At 52.0% G+C, this 20,126-nt stretch overlaps 1 protein-coding gene across 3 annotated transcripts in view; it reads left to right on the forward strand.

Moving 5' to 3' along the window:
• NDRG3 (NDRG family member 3) overlaps positions 1-17,566 on the forward strand; it is a 54,189-nt gene extending 36,623 nt beyond the window's left edge. For 2 of the 3 annotated variants that reach the window (XM_042886667.1, XM_042886668.1), the window contains exons 4-17: positions 4,618-4,723; positions 5,410-5,530; positions 6,030-6,092; positions 6,428-6,488; positions 7,675-7,761; positions 8,304-8,360; positions 9,545-9,648; positions 10,032-10,097; positions 11,652-11,703; positions 13,023-13,070; positions 13,683-13,718; positions 13,811-13,862; positions 15,496-15,534; positions 16,051-17,566. In XM_042886667.1, coding sequence (XP_042742601.1) covers positions 4,618-4,723; positions 5,410-5,530; positions 6,030-6,092; positions 6,428-6,488; positions 7,675-7,761; positions 8,304-8,360; positions 9,545-9,648; positions 10,032-10,097; positions 11,652-11,703; positions 13,023-13,070; positions 13,683-13,718; positions 13,811-13,862; positions 15,496-15,534; positions 16,051-16,229 — 1,071 coding nt within the window. In that variant the 3' untranslated portion in view covers positions 16,230-17,566. The remainder of the gene's footprint in view (positions 1-4,617; positions 4,724-5,409; positions 5,531-6,029; positions 6,093-6,427; positions 6,489-7,674; positions 7,762-8,303; positions 8,361-9,544; positions 9,649-10,031; positions 10,098-11,651; positions 11,704-13,022; positions 13,071-13,682; positions 13,719-13,810; positions 13,863-15,495; positions 15,535-16,050) is intronic. The other variant, XM_042886669.1, reaches the window with a different exon arrangement.
• Positions 17,567-20,126: the final 2,560 nt, after the last annotated feature.

A 20,126-nucleotide genomic window follows, 5' to 3' on the forward strand; every position in this document is an offset into this window, starting at 1 on the left:
TGAAACCACAGTTCCCGTTGCAGAGACTATAAAACAAATAAAAGGCGTGATTTTACAGCTGGGTGTCAGGGCTGCTTGTATCAACCCAGAAGCAGAAAATGAGCTTAAGAATTGAATAGTTGGCTTGTTAAGTGAGAGGTTACATTCATCTGTTGAAGCTGCCTGAGGGCTGCAGTGCTTCCCCCGCATCACAATTTTTAGAAGGGGTCCCAGGGAAGATTTGGGAATTCACTGACCAGCTGTACCTTGCAGGCTGGTACAGCTAGCAGGGAGTGCAATTAACAGATCCTGTAGATGAACGTTGGGATGATGTCTGTGAGGGGAAGTTGTGCTCTGCAGAGCTGTGGAGTCCTTTGGGGGGGGTTAGTAACACATAAATAAAGGCAGTTCAGTTAATGCAGCCTACTTGGATTTCCAAAAGACAAGCCTCCCTCCCAAAAGGCTCTTAAGGGACCTGTGGGGCATTGGATTAAGTGAAATGGTCCTTTCATGGATTAAATACTGGTTAAAGAACAGAAGTTAGTTATTTTTATAGTAGTATGAGGTCACTAGAGAGGTAAACCTGTTCCTAAATGACCTGGAAAAAAGTGATGAAAGGTGCAGTGGCAACTTTTATCTGCCTATGGATAAGTAAACGTGGTGCTCATTGAGTCGAACCATCTTGCAGTGGAATGCAGGAGCGGGCTCAGGGCTGGTGATAACCCAGAGGCAGTAAGACATTACGAGAGATGAGTGGAAATGTCAGCGCAGGGCTCAAGGCTTTCAACAAAGCAAATCAATTGTTGTTTATCAGGAACAGAGAACAAAGCAACCTCATTGTGCTCCTGTATAAATCCACATCACGCCCACATTTGACATTCTGCCAGCCCCTCAGCTCGGGAAGGACGGAGCGAGACGGGCACCAGCAGTGCAGGCAGATAGAAGCTGCAGACCGGGGCGGCCATACAGGCTTGAGAACCTCAGACAGGAGAAGGGACGGGTGAAGGGCAGTCCAACTCGCTGCTTGGTGTCACTGCTGTGGGTTGTGGCAGTGGGGTTGGCTGCTCACTGCCTTCCAAGCCGAAGGCAAAACCAGCAGGTGCGAGGTAGGGGAAGGATGTTCCACTGCCTGCACTGTATTGCTTTGGCTATTCTGGTCTTAGGGTGACTGCAGAAGCTATTCCTCCAGTTCAGTTGTCTCTTTTCACCTACATATGGTTGCAGGTTTGGAAAATGAAGGGTCCAAGATGCAGATCTTTGAGGATGCGTCAGTGTGCCTGCCCTATTCCCAAAGCACCCGCTCTTTCAGTCAGACTGGCGGGGTTGCTGGACCTGCGGTGCGGCCAGCTGCAGCTGCTCTGCCCCGCTCCATCCCTGCTGCTCCTCCATCAGGGCACTTCTCACACACGTCCCGAGGGCGCTGCTAATTTCTGAAGCCTGGTTCCAGGCGGGGTTTGGGCTGATCAATAGCAGCTGCCGGCATGTGGCCAGCGGCACGCTGCTGTGCGCCGGGCGTGCGTCATGGGCTGGGCCCTGCGGCCAGCGAGAGCTGCTGCTGCCTTCCCTCCTGCAGCGCGGTGCCTGCGGCTGCCGGCTGGGTTTTTCCTACTGTACAAATGAGGGCAGAAGATAACATCTCTTCAGAAAAACCTCTGACAAAGTTTCCAGTCTCTAAGTGAAAATCAAACGTTCTCAAGCATTTCAAAACACAGCTGTAGATCATCATCATCTCTTGCCTTCACCTCCCTTATTTTGCTGAGAGTGCATTTGTTAAAATCTGGCTGTCTCCTGGTCACATCTTTGCCACTTGCATTCTCCTGTGCTGCCAACCAGCAATCCTGGGGTGTCCAGGGGCTGCACCGGTGCAGTGTGTTGGAGCTGGTCTGAGCAGGGGCCGGAACCCACACACAGCAGCACCTGAGAAATGAAGGAGATTGGTGTCTGACAGCATCCAGCACAGGAGCAGTGGGCAAACAGGCAGAACTTTATGTGGGCAGTGCAACGAGGCAGGGCTCACGCTGTGTGGCCAGCAGGCAGGGCTGTGTGCAGGGAGCTATCTGTTGCAGCTGGGCTTGCTCCATGATTGGAGTGGTAATAACCTACTAATTAAATAATAACTTCTGCTTTCCTTGGCCAATTGGAGATAGCAGTTGTATCTTACATATGCAGTGACCGTTGTTGTCATCTAGAATATGATACCTAAGCTCTATATTAAGCACCTGCCTCATGCTATCCTTTGGCTCTGATATGTGGGAGAGCTGTGGAGGGAAGCAGGTGGCAGGGAAGCCGTGTGTGTTGTGTAATGGTGTGATGTCTGAGCATGTTTTTGTCCTCCTCCATCACAGGTGAAGAGAAAAGCCCTATGGCTCCAGGGCATGGTTTCAGAGAAATTGAAGTTCACCGGAAAAATGAAGCAGGAAATATATGCAAGGGGGCTGGGAGAGAAGCTCGGTCTTCCCTGCCTAAGAAATCTTGGGAAGGAGATCAGCTCGGTGTTGCAGTGTGTTGTTAAAAAAGTAAACACAGAGACCCTTCTCTTGAGTGTAGTGTCTGACTTGGTAGAGCAAGACGTTTGCTCGTGTAGCATCTTATTGCTTTCACAGCACTCCTCTCTGAGATGTGCTGGGGATGGCTTTCCTCAAGGTGCTTCCCATCTCCGGTGGACATTCCCTTTGTTTGAGCTGTTAATGTGGCTGAAGGATTGGAGAGGGGAGACCCTCTGTGTTGGGCTGGAGCCCAGCAGTCATGTGAGAACCCTCTTCTCAGAAAGTTATCTCACCTGCTGAAATCTCAATCTGTGCCATTTACAGAACCAAAGTAAATGGGGGAGCAAGGATTGTTTTTTAGCTCAAGGGAACTCTTTCCCTTCCTTACCATAGAGCTAAGGGAAGCACACATTTTGGACACAAAGCCTGCACAAAAATGCAAGCTGTTGCATTATAAAGCGCATCAAGGTGCTGGAACCACAGGACTGAAGAGCGCTGGATGCTTCTGTTTCGAGTACCTTCTCCCGTCTTTGACCTGGTAGCAGTGCGTGTGGCCCTGGTGGTGAGATAGAGTGTAATTCCAGGAAGGCACTGAACTGCTGACTATTTTAATGTCTTCAGATCTTTTGTTGTTTTTGTGCTTTTTTCACTGTTAGCTCAGTTTGAGTTTTGTGCTCCTGCTTGATGGCTGACCTTTTGTTGCTGCTTATAAAACCCTCGCAGTCCTCTGGGGGCTGCAGATGCACGGGATGTGAGTCAGTCAGACCCGGCTGCTCAGGGCAGGGTTATTGCTTCGGCCAGTCTGTGCGCTCTGTCTGGCTTGGAGCCCGCACCAGCATTTATCAGACCTCCCTGTGAGCTTCTTAACTCACTGACCTGGCAGAAATCTAACAAAGTCAGATTAAAAAAAAAAAAAAAAGCAGCTGGGTAGTTTGGATAGCTTCCTGCCAGGTCAGTGAGTTAAAGCTGCTTATGGCAGAGCCCTGCTTTCCATGGCAGGCAGCCAGTTGGTCCGCTTGGATGTGGGGTGTTGCAGGCTGCTGCTGCTTTGGCCCTCTCTGGGCAATCCCAGGAGCTTGCTGCTGCCAACTGCTCCAGCAGCAGCGCTCAATGCGCAGCGTGGGCCTCCTCCAAAAGCTGCCAGCTATGGCAGAGGACTGATTCACACCCACTAATTTTCTGAACACTAGAATGAGGGCTGCTGCTGTGGCTGTGAGGGTATCACTGCAGCACAAAGCAGGATGTGTCCCCTCTGTAGCAGAGCAGCACGGAGCACTGAGAAAAGGCAGCAAGAGGCAGAGACTAGTGCTGGAGAACCTCACTGCACATGCAGTGCAGGCAGCTCATTGCTGCTTGCTGGGCACCCTGGCTTTTCCATGTGTGCAGTGCAACAGCAGCATGCAAGTAAAACCCAGCAGTTCTCTGAGGATGGGGGCAGCCAGAGGTGGTTTGCACTGCAGGAAGGATTGCAAGACAGAAAGTCAGGCTGCACAGCCAAGCAGGGAGATTTGGGCTCCTTTGGGCAGGGTGACTCTGGCAGCTTGCTTCTGTTGCCACAGTTCTGAGACAAGGGGCCAGGCTCTCATCCAATGCCCTGGGTGCCAGCGTTCCATGCAGCCAGCGGCTGGGCCTGCAGAGCTGTGCTCTTGTTGCTCTCTGCTGTTCTGCAGTTTCAGAGTGTTCAGGTGTGTGGTCCCCAGGGGCTTGGGCTGCTGGTGGCCTCCCTGGCATCGCTGTGCTCCCTCAGCTGCCCCTCAGCACAGCGATCCCAGTGGTTTGGGCTGTAAGCATGCTGAGCAATAGGTTGCAATAGGGGAGGGATGCCAGCTGGGGAGTGAAGGGCATGACTGCGGGAAAGGAGCTGCTTTGGTGGTGCCACGGACAGTCAGATGGACAGATGACACTGAGCCTCCATTACTGTGCAGCAACATCACCCACTGAGATGAGATCTTGGGCACAGCGCCAAACCCTTCACATATCTGTACAAAAGCAACCTGTTTCTGGCAGTGGCTGTGGAAAGACGGAGGTCTGACAAAGTTGCTGACATGGAACAGAGCAGCAGTGGTAAAATATGGATGAGACACTTACTGCTGGGCTTCCCACAGCACAGCCAGTATGTGTAATGCTGAGGCTGCTTCTTCTCTCTCTGCAGGAACATGATATTGAGACAGCTTTCGGAGTGGTCCATGTCACCATGCGAGGCACACCCAAGGGGAACAGACCTGTCATCCTCACGTACCATGACATTGGCCTCAACCGTAAGCCCTTGCGTTCCCAGGACTCCGAAGTGTTTGTGATTGTACTTGTTTTATTGTTTGAATGTGGCAAGCACTGCGTCTGGCCTGAAGCTGAAATGGGACAAATTATTCCAGGGTACAAAGATAAAGGTCTGCTTGAGAGAGAGCATGGGGCATGCCCCTGCCCTCCAACAGCCCTCAATAGATGGAGCTGGAGTGAAAGTGGATCCACCACGCTACAGGGCTTTAGCTGGCTTGTAGCACTGTTTGATAGAGCTGCTCACCTTGAGGTGTCCATTCCCCTGAACAGTGGGAGGTGAGCAAGTCTCTTCTATAAGGCTAAGGAAGTGCTGTAATGTCTGTAGTGGGCTCAGCTGCTCTTTTCCCCCCATCCCACTCCATAAGTGCTGTTGTGTTCACATAGGTGCTCCTCAGTATGCACCACGAGTGCGCAAGCACTACAAGGCACGATTTTCCTAGGCATGCACGCTGGGTGGTGTCTGCCTGTCTGCCCTCACTCGTGGCAGTTATTTTGCTAAGACTCGTTGCTGCGTGCAGTCAGTGGGGCAGAGCAGCACTGTCACCAGCACCCCCCGTCCCACAGACTCAGCATGGGGGTTGGGCTCGTGCAAGTGTGTGCCATGATGTTTGGATGGCAGTAAAACTTCTTCAGGGAATGCCTCATGTCTTTTTTTTTCCTTTTGCAGACAAATCCTGTTTCAATGCATTCTTTAACTTCGAAGATATGCAGGAGATCACTCACCATTTTGCTGTGTGCCATGTGGATGCGCCAGGCCAACAGGAAGGAGCCCCTCCCTTCCCATCTGGGTATGAGCTCTGCAGAGACACTTATAGTTCCAGACACGGTTGCAGTCTGGGCTGTGGTGGAACCTAGTTTAAACCAACTGGGACTGCTAGGGCAGGACATGGTGGGAAGCAGCTTTCAGGAGCAGAGGAAGTGAAAGATGAGGAAGCTTCCAGAGAAATATGCAAGGGATTCTCCTGCCACTATTGGCTCTTGGTAGTGGTGAGCACTGGCATCAGCTCCCTGACTTGAGCATGAGCCCAGCACACTGCAGTCTAGCTGGCATTCCTCTGTCTGTCCACCCTCCCACAGATGCCTGGCTGCCTAAATAGAGCTTTCTGTTAGTCTTGCTTTGAGAGCTGGGATCCGTGTTGCTTCCTGGACTACAGTAGCACTGTAGAATAATGACCTATCATTAGAGCATCACTGTAGAATAATCTCCTACGTTGAGTAGAATTGGGAGCTAACTTCTGAAGAGCTGCATTTGAAGGTGCTTTGATTTCAGTCTCTCTTGGTTTTCAGGTACCAGTATCCCACTATGGATGAACTGGCTGAAATGCTGCCTGCGGTTCTGACACACCTGAAGTAAGTCTCTGAAAAGAAACAGGATGAGCCAGCTGGATGCAACCATTCCAGCACCCCCTCTGTCGATGCTTGAAATATCTGATTTGCCCACTGAGTTGTCCCAGGGGGCCTGAGTGCCTCCTAACCTGTGTAACTCTGTCTGGTTCTTACGCTGAGATCATTGTCTGCCACATGAGACAATTTATGGCTGCTGAATCATTGCTGGGTCGTTTTGAAAATGAACCATAAGTGAACAGCTGGATACTGTTCAGAGGAGGGGAAAAGCTTTGCCTTTTGGGATGCTTCAGCTGTGAGCTTAGATCAGCCTTACTAATGGTAAAATGCCTGTATTTCAGCCTGAAAAGCTTCATTGGGATTGGGCTGGGAGCTGGCGCATATGTCCTCAGCCGGTGTGCAGTAAGTATCTCTTCATTCCTTGTGGCTTATACGAGCTGGGGTCTTTACTTATCAAACAGACCACGTGTGGGGCATGGGCAAAGTAGCAGTAATTACAGTAGGTGTGCAGGGAGCTTTGCGAGAGCTTCTTGTATTGAGATGGTTAAATTGGAGCAACTGAAGCTATGTCAGGTATGGAAAGAGAGTAACGTGATGTCTTTGAGTCAGCAGAGCCCATCCTGGCTGCTAGAAATGCCAAGCCTGAGAATGATTGGTTGTAAACAAAATACTGAAGGTAGTGCTGTCTTCACAAATACCATCTGACTGCGCTACTGCATGCTGCTGCCAGTGCTGGGGGCACCAAACAGTTGATCTGGTGATGTTCTGTGGATCAGCACAGATGACGAGTGTGCTTTTCAGTGGAAAGGAGGAGAATTTAGCACTCTACCTTTAGCAAAGAGGCACACTGCCTTTATGTTGTTACTTACTTCTGCATTTTTCCTTGATGGAGTATTAGTGAGTACGTAAAATCAGTGGACATGGCCCTGGTATTTATCTGAATCATTCAGTTCTAAAAGCAGACACTGAGCTGTGACATTCTCAGTAAAGTTTGTTTGAATTTGTTGAGTGCAGAGAGTTGCTCATGGTTTAGGCCACTAATTGCTTCTTAAAGCCACATGCAGTTACCCCACTTACAAAGAAATATCTGCTTCCTATTTCTTATAATCAGGATTTTGTTAGGGGAGAGCTTAGTTGAGTTTAAGGCACTGATGTTTTCTCTGTTCTTTACTTTTTGTATGTTGTGTAATTTTGAGGCTTAGTAAAGAAATCACTTAAAATCTGGCTCAATGAAGTGTTAGAAAGCCCTTGTCATGCTACGTGGATTGCAGACCATTGCCTTCTGAGGGGCAGAGTTGTTTCCTTCTGCTTCACTGGTGCTCATCTGTGCACTGGAACAAAGCATGAGCTTCACTAAAATTTCAGCCTTTGAGTGAGCCTAGAGCTTGAAGCTTTTCCCTTCTGTTAGATTGATTGCTTTTGTGTTCACAAGCAGTTCCTAAAGAGACTGTAGGGCTCTGGGATGGCAGGCTGGAGCAGGGGGAGGGGTCTTTTGCCTTGCCTTCCTCTTGAAAGAAACTTGCAGCTGATGCACCTCCCAGTGTGGCTTAAGCCCTCCTCTGAGTGTGCTTGTGCTCTCTTCCCACAGCTCAGCCACCCGGACCTGGTGGAGGGACTGGTGCTTATTAATGTTGATCCATGTGCAAAAGGCTGGATTGACTGGGCAGCATCCAAGGTGAGATTTTCCAGCCCCTACATACCTTCTCTCCACGGTGCTTAATGAACAGTGGGTAGAGTAAGAAAAGGACTGAGTACAGGAATTTTATGGCCAAAACTGCAAAATCTCATTTCTTTCCCTGCTGTGTCCTTGGTCTGGGTGTAGCAGGACCTGTACCATAGAAGCAGGAGTGGGTGTGATCATGTGTGAGTGAGTAATCCTGGTAAACTACGTGAAGATGAGTTGCTTCTGAGCACTGATCTTTCCTCTGATTTAGTACTTGTGCTGTCAGGATTCATCTAGCTGAATTTGAGCAACTCTTTTAATAATTCTGTTATTCTAGCTACCTGAAGCTGTTTAAAGTTTCCACATTTCTGGAGAGTTGTCTGCTGTGTGTGCTTCTGTGGAGCCGTGTGGGTCCATCCCAAACCTCAGGCATTTGTTTCTCATATCCCTTGAAAAGTTTTCTTTGTTATTTTCTTTACTCTGCAGAGCTGCTTTGAAAGTTGTAATGAAACAGCATTTTCCAGTGCTCTCCCTCATTCATTCTCACTCTTCAGTTTTCAGGCTGGACAACCAACATAGTGGATATTGTCTTGGCACATCACTTTGGACATGTAAGTAACCAACAGGTGTTAATGTTGCCCCTGCATGGGGGATCCCTCACATGTACCTCTGACTTCTGGATGTTCGTGCTCTGAAGAAGCCCTGGTCCATCAAATAAGGGTTGCCACAGACAGTGTTATCTTCTCTATGTGGCAAGCTTGCATCAGGGTTTTGCATGCTGAGTGGAGCAGGTGCATCCTCACAATTGCACTGACTTGGCTGTCTCCAGACTCCAGGTGTGGCAAAGAAAGTAGTGCCCCACACTGCCAGTGCTGCACAGCATCTTCCTTTGTGCTGCCCAGGGAAGTGTCTGCAGGAACACGTGGCAGACAGTTCTCTGTAGCCAGTGTGGAGGAGATTGGGCTGTAGGCAGAGGACAGATTGGCTGGGATTGACAGGGGTTATGGTGTGTGTCCAGAACTGCTGCATTTCCTTCCCCTTCAATTTCAGCAGAGTCAAAATAGCCTTTTTGGAAGACTTCAGCTACAATGATGCCTTCTGTCTGGGGTTTGCTGACTCTCAGTCAGCAAGATTGTAGGGAAATGGAAAGGATCCATGCCTCATGTGCACAGCATATGACCTGCAGCAGGTTAATCCTTGACCTGAAGACCCTGTTATGTCACACATTGGCAGTGAAGGGAGGCAGTTGGCTTCCTCCTGCTTTGAGCACATGCTTTTCTCATCCCTTCATTATGTGTAGTGTTTCCCTGCATCCCACACCTTCCCCTCACATTGGAATGCAATTTCTTCACTGAGCTGGGTGTTGGATTAATTCTCCTTTGGTCTCAGTGTTGGCACTTACCTCTAAAGCTTTTCTTCTTTAACATTAAACGTAAGTGGAAAACCTTCCCAAAGCAGAATGATTGGTACCTTTATAAGCATTGCTGAGGCTTAGGAGCTGTTTTAAACCATCTGAAGAAACCTTTATACACCTGCAACAGCACGTGTGCTGCCATTTGTGAAAGTACAGTCACGTTACCAACACATTGCACTTAGCATTCATTTCCACTCGATGTGACCCAGATACGGTGCAGCCTGCAGCCACTGTCCTGTGGGCTGTTGACCATCACTGAGCAGCGTGTATGGAGACAGTTCGATGCTGCAGTATTTTTATGAACATAATTTCTTATGAATTATTTTTACATGTGAAAAAAAGATGTGTTCCTTATCTTTTTGTTCTTTTGCTTTTACACAGGAGGAGCTGCAGGCAAATCTAGATTTGATCCAAACATACCGGCTTCATATCGCACAGGACATTAACCAAGATAACCTTCAGCTGTTCCTCACCTCATACAACAGGTACAGGATACTTATTTGCCTGCTGGGTTCAGTACTGCTCCTATACCCATCCTGCTCAGTAGATTTGTTACCATATATATTATTCTGCTGATATTCTTCTGTGGGAAGCTATGTCCTAAGTGTAGCCCTTCAGCTGTAGTCTGGGGCCAAGCTCAGTGTCATACCTGGAAGGCCCTTTCAGACCCCTTTGGGTCTTCTCTCAAGGCATACAGCAAATTTGCCACAGATCCCATTTTCTGGCAGTGACTACTGGGGCTCGCGCTCATGGTGCTACACAGGGAGTGGTTTTCTGTCACCAGGGTGCCAGCGTGCATGGTTGTTTTTTGAATGTCTTGACTGTAAGCCTCTGCTGATCTCATGCATTGTTCTGCTTTGTCTTCCAGTCGCAGAGACCTGGAAATTGAGAGACCAGTGATTGGTGTCAATGAAAATACAGCAAAAACACTCAAGTGAGTTACTGTTAATCAGCCTGGTTAGTTACATGCAGCTCCTTCAACAGAAAAGGTGTTGCTGTTTCTTAGCAAGAGCCTCTCTAGCCCAAGTGCTGGGAGGACAGTCACAAGCTTTGTTGCAGTGCTGTCAGCCAGAGAGGCAGAGAGGTGTCTGGAAGCCCTTTCAGGAAGAACATGATGAGATTCCCCAGAATGTGGGGTTAGAGGAGTAACATATCCACCCAGCAGTCACTGTATTTGCTGAACCATTATTTTGATTATTTTGTGTGAAAAATTAGGCAAGTTTTCGGTTGCTGCTGCTGCTGCCAGTCTTCCCCTGCCCTGCTCTGCCCAGAAAAGTTACCTGCACAGTTCTTGTAGAGGTGGCAATGCAGGCATGGGAAGGTGTGACAGTTCCCACCTTGCCAGTGACTCATGAGTCACAGAGCAGATATTCTGTGCAGTGCCCAGCTGAGAAGGGGCAGACATTGGAGAATTAGTGTTTGCCAGTGCAGGGGATGTATAATTTTCAAGTTTCAAGCAAGAAAGCAAAAAGCGGAAACCACCTCCGGTGTGTGGAGTGCATGAAGGCTGCAAATTGCAGTGCTGAGGCAGGATGCCTGGGCTGGGCTAGGGACTGCTGCACAGGCCTGTCATGTGGACTTCTGCTCCTGTCAGTCCCAGCAGATGTTTTAGGCATCCACAGCCTCTAAATCTTGGTTAACCTGAAAGAGGTGGATTTCCCTGCTTAGTCCCTGCTCTGTCGTGCAGGCAGCTGTACACCACAGAGCACTGCCCTCTGAAGTGACTCACAGGGATCTGAAGGCACGTTTCCTGTGAAAGCTGAGATCCCTTTGCTTATAGACTGGCTTATAGGCCCTCAGGTTCCCAGCCGGTGGAGGTTCTCAGCTGGATCTGAGGCCTGGTACTCTTAGTGTAAGTTCTGCCATCTGGTCCATTGGGGTCTCTAACCCAACCCTTTCTCATCTGTGAATGAGTAATACACGTGTAAACTTACAGCCCCTTGATCAGTGGCCTCCTGCGTATGTTTTTCACATTGAATGTTAATTACTCTTCTTGAATTACAGCATGTACCAAAAATGAACATGAAATCACAGATTTGTCAACAGAGGCTTTAGTATCATGTTTTTCAATATAAGTTCTCAGCATCTTTTATGTTTCTTTCATAAATCTGAACCAAAATACAGAGCTGACCAGTAGATAGCCTCAGAGGCAATGCACTCTGTTGGGTGTTGGGTTGTTCCTAAACTGCTAACTTTCAGACATTCACTCCAGAGGCACGCTCCCTCTGCTGTCCGGGAGGGTGCTGCTACCAGCCCTGGGTCCATCTTTTAGCACGTGTGCAGCAGCAGTGATAGTTGGTGTGCATGGAGGGGATGTGCAAGCCATGGAGGAGGGTTGGGTGGAAATAAAAAGCTGTGATGTGTTGACATGCAGGGATTTTGCTTAGCATTGTTAACGTTGCATAAGGCTGTTGGTACGCAGACCTCAGCCATCTCAGAGGTCCCTTGGAGTCAGTGTAGGTAACGTTTCTGTTTGGGGTTTTTCCAGGTGCCCTGCCTTGCTAGTGGTTGGTGACAACTCGCCTGCCGTGGAAGCAGTGGTACGTCCTCACAAACTAACATTTAACCCAGGGAATATTTAGCAAACAGTCTTACCCAGCAGAGCTTTCAACTTGCCCAGAACTAGCCACAGAAAGTCTCTCTTTGTCCAAAGCTCTTTTTTCTCCCCCCATCTATTGAGAACTGTCAGCCATTGGTGAGAGCTGAGGCTGGGGAGACCTGACAGCCCTGCAGAGCAGCTCTGATCTGAGGATCTGAGTAATAAGAGTACTTGAGCCCCATGTGTCATGCTTAGCAAGCATTGGAGACCCCTTTCAGGAACGTGTATGTTTCCCTGAGACTTCCAGGGTGCTGCCTGGAGTTCAGTTTTCGATTCACGAGTTGCTGTTCTGCTGCTGTTATACTGAGGGCACTTGAGGTTTGAAGAGAAGCCGTTGTGACTCTGTTGTGGCAGGTAACATAGAGCTCTGCAAGAGCACCATGTCACAGGGAAATGAACAGCCAGCAGCTTCTCCTTCCTGTTCTCTCTGCAGACACCAATAACCACTTCCCTCCCAGCACAATTACAATACACAAGATGTGGCATGGCCCAGTGCACAGGGATTGTGGTGCCCTTTAGGAGTGTGGAGGCCAGGGGCTTGCTGAAGAGGAGAAGTTTCCTTAAGGAACTTGGAAGAATGTAGGAATTTTCTGAAGCAGTAGCTCGGACCTGAGAGTTGTGCATGGAGAACTGATTCAGGGCCTTTTCCTCATGGCCTCCTGCCTTTTCACCAGTCTGGAATGTACAGAAATCAGAGACTTTCTCAAAGTTTTGACTTTGCTGGGATGATATCCCTGAGGATTCTCACTGCTTCCCAGCTACAGCTGACAGAGGATAGGGTCTTCTGGACCTCCTGCTCTAGAGCTGCTGTTCCTATAGGTCCCTACCTATTCTCTGTTGACAGCAGGACTACACAAAAGAGGTGGCTGTGGCCTCTTTGCCTGGCTGGGGAATTGTGATCTCCTTCCGTGCTGCACAGTTCAGAAGTCTGTTTCTCTCCCAGTCTTGCTGTCAGAGCCCAGGGGAGTCAGATGTTGGGGATGCTTTCCCATTAATTCACATCCCCATCTCCCTCAACAGTCATGTTCTATTGCCACAAGGTCCACTTGCATTAGAAGACCTGCCTTTGCTCACTGCATCTTCATTCACTGCTACTTTCCTACCTGCTATCTTCTTTCTTGGTCAGTCCTTTCTGGCTCTGGAGAAGCTTCTGTTGCTGTAGAAATCCTTTGCCTCTGGTGGTACAGCTGCCCCACGCTTTTCGTCTGACTCTTTGAGTTTCCTGTTGTATTATATACCTCTTTCCTCCATTTATTTTAGGTTGAATGCAATTCACGTCTTGACCCAACCAAAACTACCCTTCTGAAGGTGAGTGCTATTCCTGAATCATCCCAGCCTGCAAAAAGACGTTTGTTGATTTTTTTTTTTGCTGAGCCAGCTCCACTTATGTGTTTGCCTTCCATGTGTTTAGCTTCAGGAGGTTTCTGGACAATCACTTAGAGCTGTGTTATTCCCCTGGATGGAGACAGACTCAGGAGAAAAGAGTTTGTCATCAGGGGATCCCCGGTTCCCTATTAATCTAATGAGAATTAGCAGAGGTGCCCTGCCTCGACCCTGCTCACTGCCAGCAGCATCACCCCTTTTTATAGCTTTCTACCAGCCCACCCCATCTTCACCTGTAGTCCCTCAGAATTGTAACACACCAGATGTGGGAAGAGCAGCAGGAGGAGCAGATGCTGGGTTACTCCTCAGCTTCTAGAGTATGGGCTGAGATTGCATGGTAGAGCAGCACCCAGGATGCTGAGTTTCTTCAGCAGCGAGTCCCCAGAAGTGCCGCCGGGAATTGCTTTGGCTTTAGAGGTGAAATGTTAAAAAAGTGCCCAGTGTGGCAGTGCAGCCCGGTGGGTGGGGTGGCAGTGCTGGCCCAGTCCTGCAGCTGGGGCAGGACTGAGACTCAGGGTCCTTTTGTTTCCCCTGCAGATGGCTGACTGCGGAGGACTGCCCCAAGTGGTTCAGGTGAGAAACGCCTCCCAGCTTTCCCGTGGGATTTGATTCGTTCCAAGCCCTTCACTTTGCTCACACTAATGCCTCCCTTCCTGTTTCCACAGCCTGGCAAGCTGACTGAAGCCTTCAAGTACTTTGTGCAGGGAATGGGCTACAGTAAGTGGCAAACACAATTTTCTGGTTTGGAGTGGGTTTATTCTGAGGGGAGCTCAGCCTTTTTGGTCCATCTGAGCCCATTGGCATCTGTGTCCCCACTCATAAGTTAGTGTGGTTGCCAGGACATCCATCCATGCTGGAAAATCAACTACTGCTAACGAGTTAGCAAGCCAGGATTGTTCCCTGATGTGTGTTTAATCCGCACCACCCTTTTTGGGTGGTTGCTGGTGTTGATGAAATGTTGTAAATCTATGTTTGTTGTAGTTCAGAGAAGTGTGCTTGCAAGGACAGCAGATCTTCAGAAATCTTCTGTGCCGCCTTCTCCAAAGGAGAAGGAGTTAGCACAGCCTCATGCTTGTGATGGGTATGTGAGAGTTCTGCCCTGTGGCTCCTCCCTGTGCATGGAGACAGAAGACATTGTGTCCTGAGTTCACTTGCCCTTGGTATTCCAGAGAGTGAGGCTCTCAGGAGAAGAGCTTGGTGCATTCAGTCAACTCTGCTTCCATTGCAGGCCCCTTGGCACAGCTCTGCCTTGCCTGCCAGGGGCTGGGGCTAGAAGGTCCTGTCTGTTGATGGTAGACCTTCAAAAGCTGGAGTTACAGGAGGGTTGGTTCCCATGGCTAGTAACCTCTGAGCATGGTACTGTGGTGCTCCTATTGGCCTCCATGTGGCCAGAGATTCTCGGCCAGCTCGTGGGTGTCAGGTTGAAAGAGAGCGGTCCTTTTCCCTAGTGCTGTGTGTAGCTGGCATGAGCACACTGGGACAATCTTGTTCTCCGAGCCTGTCCAGAAGCCCTGGCCCTTTAGAGGAAGATGCAGTGTGAAAAAGTCCCATTAATCTCACAAGCTTGAGAACATTTCCACGTTCAAGTCTCTTGTGCTCATAGTGCTAATAGAGTCAGCAAGTGCTGTCATCAGAGCAGGGATGTCAGCAGCATGTTGGGAGTCAGATCTCTTGCCAATAGGATGTGTAGCGCAGGGGAAGGATAAGTGGTCATTTTCTACTTCTAGAATTTGTAGCTAGTCCCAGAGCTGTTTTACCAGCTTTGGTTGGCAAGATTGTGCAGGAGTGCTAAGCGTGGGCCAGCAGGTCCTCTCCTGAGAGCAGAGCAAAAGCTCAGCAGCTTGTCACCTCTGCAGCTGCATGGACCAACTCTCTGACAGCCTTTCTTGTTTCTTCTGCACACTGGCTGAAGTGGTTGGATGTATCCATGCTGACACTGTAGATGGAAAGTAAAGCCTTGCTCATAGCTGGAATCTGATGCCATCAACGCCAGGAAAGGCAAGAATTTCTGTCCAGTATTGAGAACTGCAGAATAATATTGCAGTTTCCCCACCTCAGGAAAATTCTGTCTCTACTGTGCAGTTGTGTGTTCAGTGGTGGGGAGGTGAGGTCACCAAGTGCACTGCAGCTTCCAGCTAACATCACCAGAGAGATTTGGGCCAGGTACATTTTTGATGAGATGCTCGTTAGCAGCTGTGTTCTCAAGTAGCGGGAGCTGCAGCGCAGTGTGAGCTGGGAGTGGAAGGGAAAGCAGCCGGGGATCCCAGCAGCAGTGCAGCTGTAGTCACGCTCTGCAACTAATTGGCTCTTTCCTGTATTCATCCCTTTCCTTGTCTCGTGTTGTTTCCAGTCCCTTATGTGCAGCTCAGCCACCTAAGCACTGAGTCAGGTACCTTCAACTGTGCATCTGCCTTGGCCCAAGTCTGTGTACTGAGTTGAATGATCCTTCGGGTGCACTGCTCCGTCTCAGCATGTCCTGCTGGCCTGCTCTGGGCTAGGCTGTTCCATCGTACAGCGTGTTTGCTATGGTTTCTCACCTTTCATTTGTATTTTGTTGACTGTTGCATGATTTCAGTTCTGTGGTTTTCAAGAGTGACGAGACTGACTTTCAAAAGGTCACTTGTACAACAGCTGCCTTGGTTTGCACACACTCACTGTGACTGCACCTGCAAATGATCAGTTACATTTCTGGCATTCGCTCACCTTGGACCTTTTGAAATTGGGCCTTAAACATCTTGCTTTAGACGTGCAAAGACTTCGTTTTGGCAGTGAGGAGTGGGTTTTCTTCCTGAGGGTACAGCTCTTCCTGCGCTTACCCAGCAGCACATACTTGGTGACCACGGTACTTGCTCTGAGCCTGCGAGCTTCCTCCCTTTGTAAGTCCTGCTCTTGTTCTCTCTTGCAGTGCCAGCAGCCAGTATGACCAGGCTGATGCGCTCACGTACTCACTCCTCTTCTAGCGTGGGCTCTGGGGAGAGCATCCGCAGCCGGTCTCACGCCAGCAACCACGGTGAAGGCAGTGCTGGAACCCCAGACGGAATTGATCTCCAGGATGCACCTCAAACCATGGAAGTGTCCTGTTAAGCAGGAGTCCTTCTTCTGGATTCAGACAATTCCACTCGCCCCACTGAACCCACTCAGAATCTAGCATTTCATACAACGTGGCATTAACTGTTCTCTCTAACTTGTGCATGCCCATCTGAGCTGCCACCTCCTTAGTAGTCTGTACTTGGCATTACTTTGGTCCTTTCTGTATGCCCTTGGTATCGGAGCCTCTTTATACAACCCGTTTAACATTCTGCAGTCTTAGTAAATCACGTTACTGTACATGCTGATACCATCTCCTGTCTGTGCTGTATATCAATGCAGATGACAGCCATTGTCTCCCCTGTTCATTTATATATAATTTCTGTGGCTTTGTGAGGTTTTAGAATTGCTTTCTAGTTGTGCTTCTGCTAAAGGACCCTTGTGGTGCAGTCGGAATGGCATCTGTGGGACACGGGAAAGCAAGGCCATGATGCTGTGACGCTCGAGGCAGAGCTGTGCCTGGAGCATGGAGCCCACCAGGAGGTCTTTGTGTTCCAGGACTCGGGGCGTGCCAAGCAGCTGTGGGAAAACCAACAGTCAGAAATACTGTCGTGGTCTCATCTCTGTATGTGTGTTAAGAAGGAGCAGAGTGATTTCTTACCGGAGCCTCCTGAAAGGGCAAAGCAATTAACAAGTGAACACTAACTGAGGTGCACTATTCATCAGAGTACAAGGGATTAAAGTGCAGCAGCTCTGGCCTCCAGGCTGCCCTTCCTGCAGGGACCCGAGTGCAGTTAAGGCACAGTCACTGTTCTGCCCTGGCACAGGAAGGATCTTTAGCATCAAGTAGGTTGTGGAATGGGCAGCAGTGCCCCTCGTCATCCAGAGATCCCCTATCTCCTGCACTGCCAATTCTGCCTCTCACTGCTGCCATCCCCAGGCAGCGTGTCTGCACAGGGACTTCACTGAGGCTCAGGCAATGCCAGTGAATGGCAGTGACTGCCATGGCCTGTGTCCATGTGACTCAGGCCAGCAGTTGAGCAGTGAATGCCTTTGTGCAGGTACTGTTCATCGTCTTTGTGGAATTCGCAGTTCTGCTGCCTTTCTGCATCTGTCTGGGTCACTGAGAGCAAGAAGGAAATGCCTGCTGTGTGCCAGGGTCTGGCTGTTAATGGGTGAAAAGGGATGAGTGGTCAGGATGCTGCAGGTCTCAATAGACGAGCAAAACATCCATGCTTACCAGGTGAGCAGTCCTGACTCACTGGGAGGCAGCTCCCCCGAGGCTCACGCTCATGTTCTGCTCCATTTCAGGTAGGGAATGGGACCGGGAGGCTCTGACTGAGGGGGACTTTGTACCGGTTATTAAATAAAGCTGTAACTGAGTTTCATTGTTACCCTGCCTGCTCACTGTGTTTCTCTTGGCAGGGCCTGCACTGCAGCTGTGAGGCACAGCCCGGCCTGGCAGGGCAGTCCTGGGGGCTGTCCTCAGGCAGGGGTGTCTGCAGGCATCGCTGCGGGTTTGTGCCTGAGTGCACAGAGGAGCTTCCAGCTCTGCCTCTGATCTTCCAGCTGATGGTTTGCCACCCGGAGTTGCCTCCAAAGGCAGTGAGTGCTGCGGCTGTCTGTCCTGCTCAGCAGTTGTCCTGCCGGGACAAAGCAGGGGGTGCTGCAGAACGCAGGGGAAGCCCTGCTGGCTCTGTAACTGTGTGCATCCAGCCAGGTGCGCACAGAGCGGTGCTGAGAACAGCTGTTCATCTTCTGCTTCTCAGATCCAGTTTCTGCTCTCAAGATGACAGCCTGCTTGTGCTCACGGGGAGCGCCTGGGGCTGAGAAGCAGTGAAGCTTTTGGTCTCAGGTTGGTCCTGGTGCCGTGGCTCTGCCCGGGGTGGGCTCCGGTTCACACGTGGGGAACTCCCACTGAGATGCAGTGTTTTCCAGAAGTACAAAGTGTCTGAAAGGTGAGAAACAGGAGGAGCTGCCCGGCAGGGTGAGCGTGAGGTCTGGTCGGGGGAGGGCAGGCCGAGCCTTTGGGTGCCAGGTGAAAAAAAAATTCATCCCTGCTGATTGCAAGTGCCCAGTGTGTAAGAGGAGTTGCAGCAGGCATCGCTGCCGGGCGCTGCACTGAGGGCAGCGGCACGTAGAAGTGATTCCTCCCCGAGTTCCCTCATGAAAACACGGACTGAAGGGAACACAAACACAGCATTAAATGAGCTAAAGGAAACAACCGCACTGCGGGGCTGTGCGTGGTGCTGGTGGGATGGAGCCCGGGAGAGCAAACGGATGGGATTTCGGCATTTTGAAAGGGAGATGAGGAAGAAGGGAGCTTCGCTGCCGTGGCTGCTGAAGGGCACGGCTCTGCCGGGGCTCCGCAGGGCTGCGCGGTGGATCCCGGGCCGTGCCGCGTCGCCCTGCGCCGCCGGGCAGCGCTCCGTGACGGGGGCAGCCGAGCAGCGGGGCGATGCCGCCCGGGACGCTCCGTGTGGGCGCTGATGGGCGCTTTTCCTTCTGATTCAAGCCGTGCGAGCGCCGCAGCCCCGGGCGGGAGGTGGGGAAGGACGTCTGGCCACGGGGGCTTTCGAGACACGGCAGCGACTCCGGTGGCGGCTTCAAGGAGGAAGCTGGAGTGACCGCAGCAGCTTCTTCCCCCCAACGCATCTGTTATCGTAACTCCGTGGGGAACCGATAGAGGTGGGTGGGTGCGGGGCCCTTCTCCTCCGCCGGACCTGAGGCTGCGTCCCGGACCGCCCCGCGGCTCCCTCTCTGCCTCCAGCTGCCGCTCCGCTCACGGCACCGGAGACGCGCCGCGCTGCCGCACCCGCTCAGCGCTCAGCCCTCAGCCCGGCCCGCGTGCCGCCGGCGCTGCACCGGCTCTGACCAAGCGGAGCGGAGCGAAGCGAAGCCCAAAGCCCTCCGGGGGCGCGAGGCCCAGCGGCGGCCGCTTTCGTATCCGCGCCGTTCTTTTCCCGTGCGCACTTCACACCGACACGGCGGTTTGCGATTGACCAGAAACCGTCAGAGCACAACCGGCGGATGTGAGCGCGGCCGGGGCAGAGAGCGGCGCCGGGGGCAGCGGGACCCGTTTGCGCTTTGCCCGCGGTCGCGCCATTCCGTAGCGCCGTCCCAGCGGCGGCCGCCGGCCCCCCCGCACACGGCGGGGCTGCGCTGCGCGGCGGCGCCGAGCGAAAAGGAGAACGGCGCGGCGCCGCGCTGCAACCGGCACAGGAAGCGCCGCAGCCGCCTGGAAGAGCCCGGCCTCTTCGCTTCGCACCGCTGCGGCCGGTCGCAGCCCCGCGTCCGAACGCCGGGATGCTCGGCGCCCGCCCGGCCCCGAGGAGCCCGGCGCGATGGAGGCGGCCGTGAGCGGCAGGTAGGCGGGTGATCCTGGGTGGGTGACAGCGGGAAGTGCGGGCTCAGATCGCGGGGTCGGGTCACGGAGCGGCTCTGGCCGTGCCTCCCCACGGGCGAGGAGCCCACGTGCGGTGCTGCGCGGAGAAGGGAAGCGCGGCCGCCCCGCTCCCCTCGGCGCCGACGGCTCGGAGCACCGGGTGGCCCAACTTCCAGGGGATCCCGGGACGGCGTGGGGTGGCAACGTGGGCCGCCCGTCCCCAGAGCCCCCCGCCCGCCGCGGCCGCAGCTCCCCAGGGATCGTACCGGGGCCGAGGCCGTTTCCTCGAAGGACTCCCTGGGGAGCTCGGCCCCGTCCCGGGGCTCCCCTGCCCCGCCCGGCTCGGAGCCGCTGTGCCGGGGATGGGACGCTGACGCCGCTCTGGGATGGGAGCCCGCAGCCCTCAGCCCGATGTGGGCACCGTGGTGTGTGTGGCTGCGGGTCCCGGCCCTTCTGCCCTCCGCCACGGACGCGGCCGGGGCCGGGCCGGGCTCCGTCCTTCCCTTCCAGCCGGTGGGGCCCACGGGCGGGGACCGGGACTGCGTGCTGACCCCGCAGTGCGGCGAGGG

This window comes from Lagopus leucura, unplaced genomic scaffold (assembly GCF_019238085.1).
Source record: "Lagopus leucura isolate 7727_CA_CO unplaced genomic scaffold, USGS_WTPT01 Super-Scaffold_100060, whole genome shotgun sequence".
In the NCBI taxonomy this organism is placed as follows: domain Eukaryota; kingdom Metazoa; phylum Chordata; class Aves; order Galliformes; family Phasianidae; genus Lagopus; species Lagopus leucura.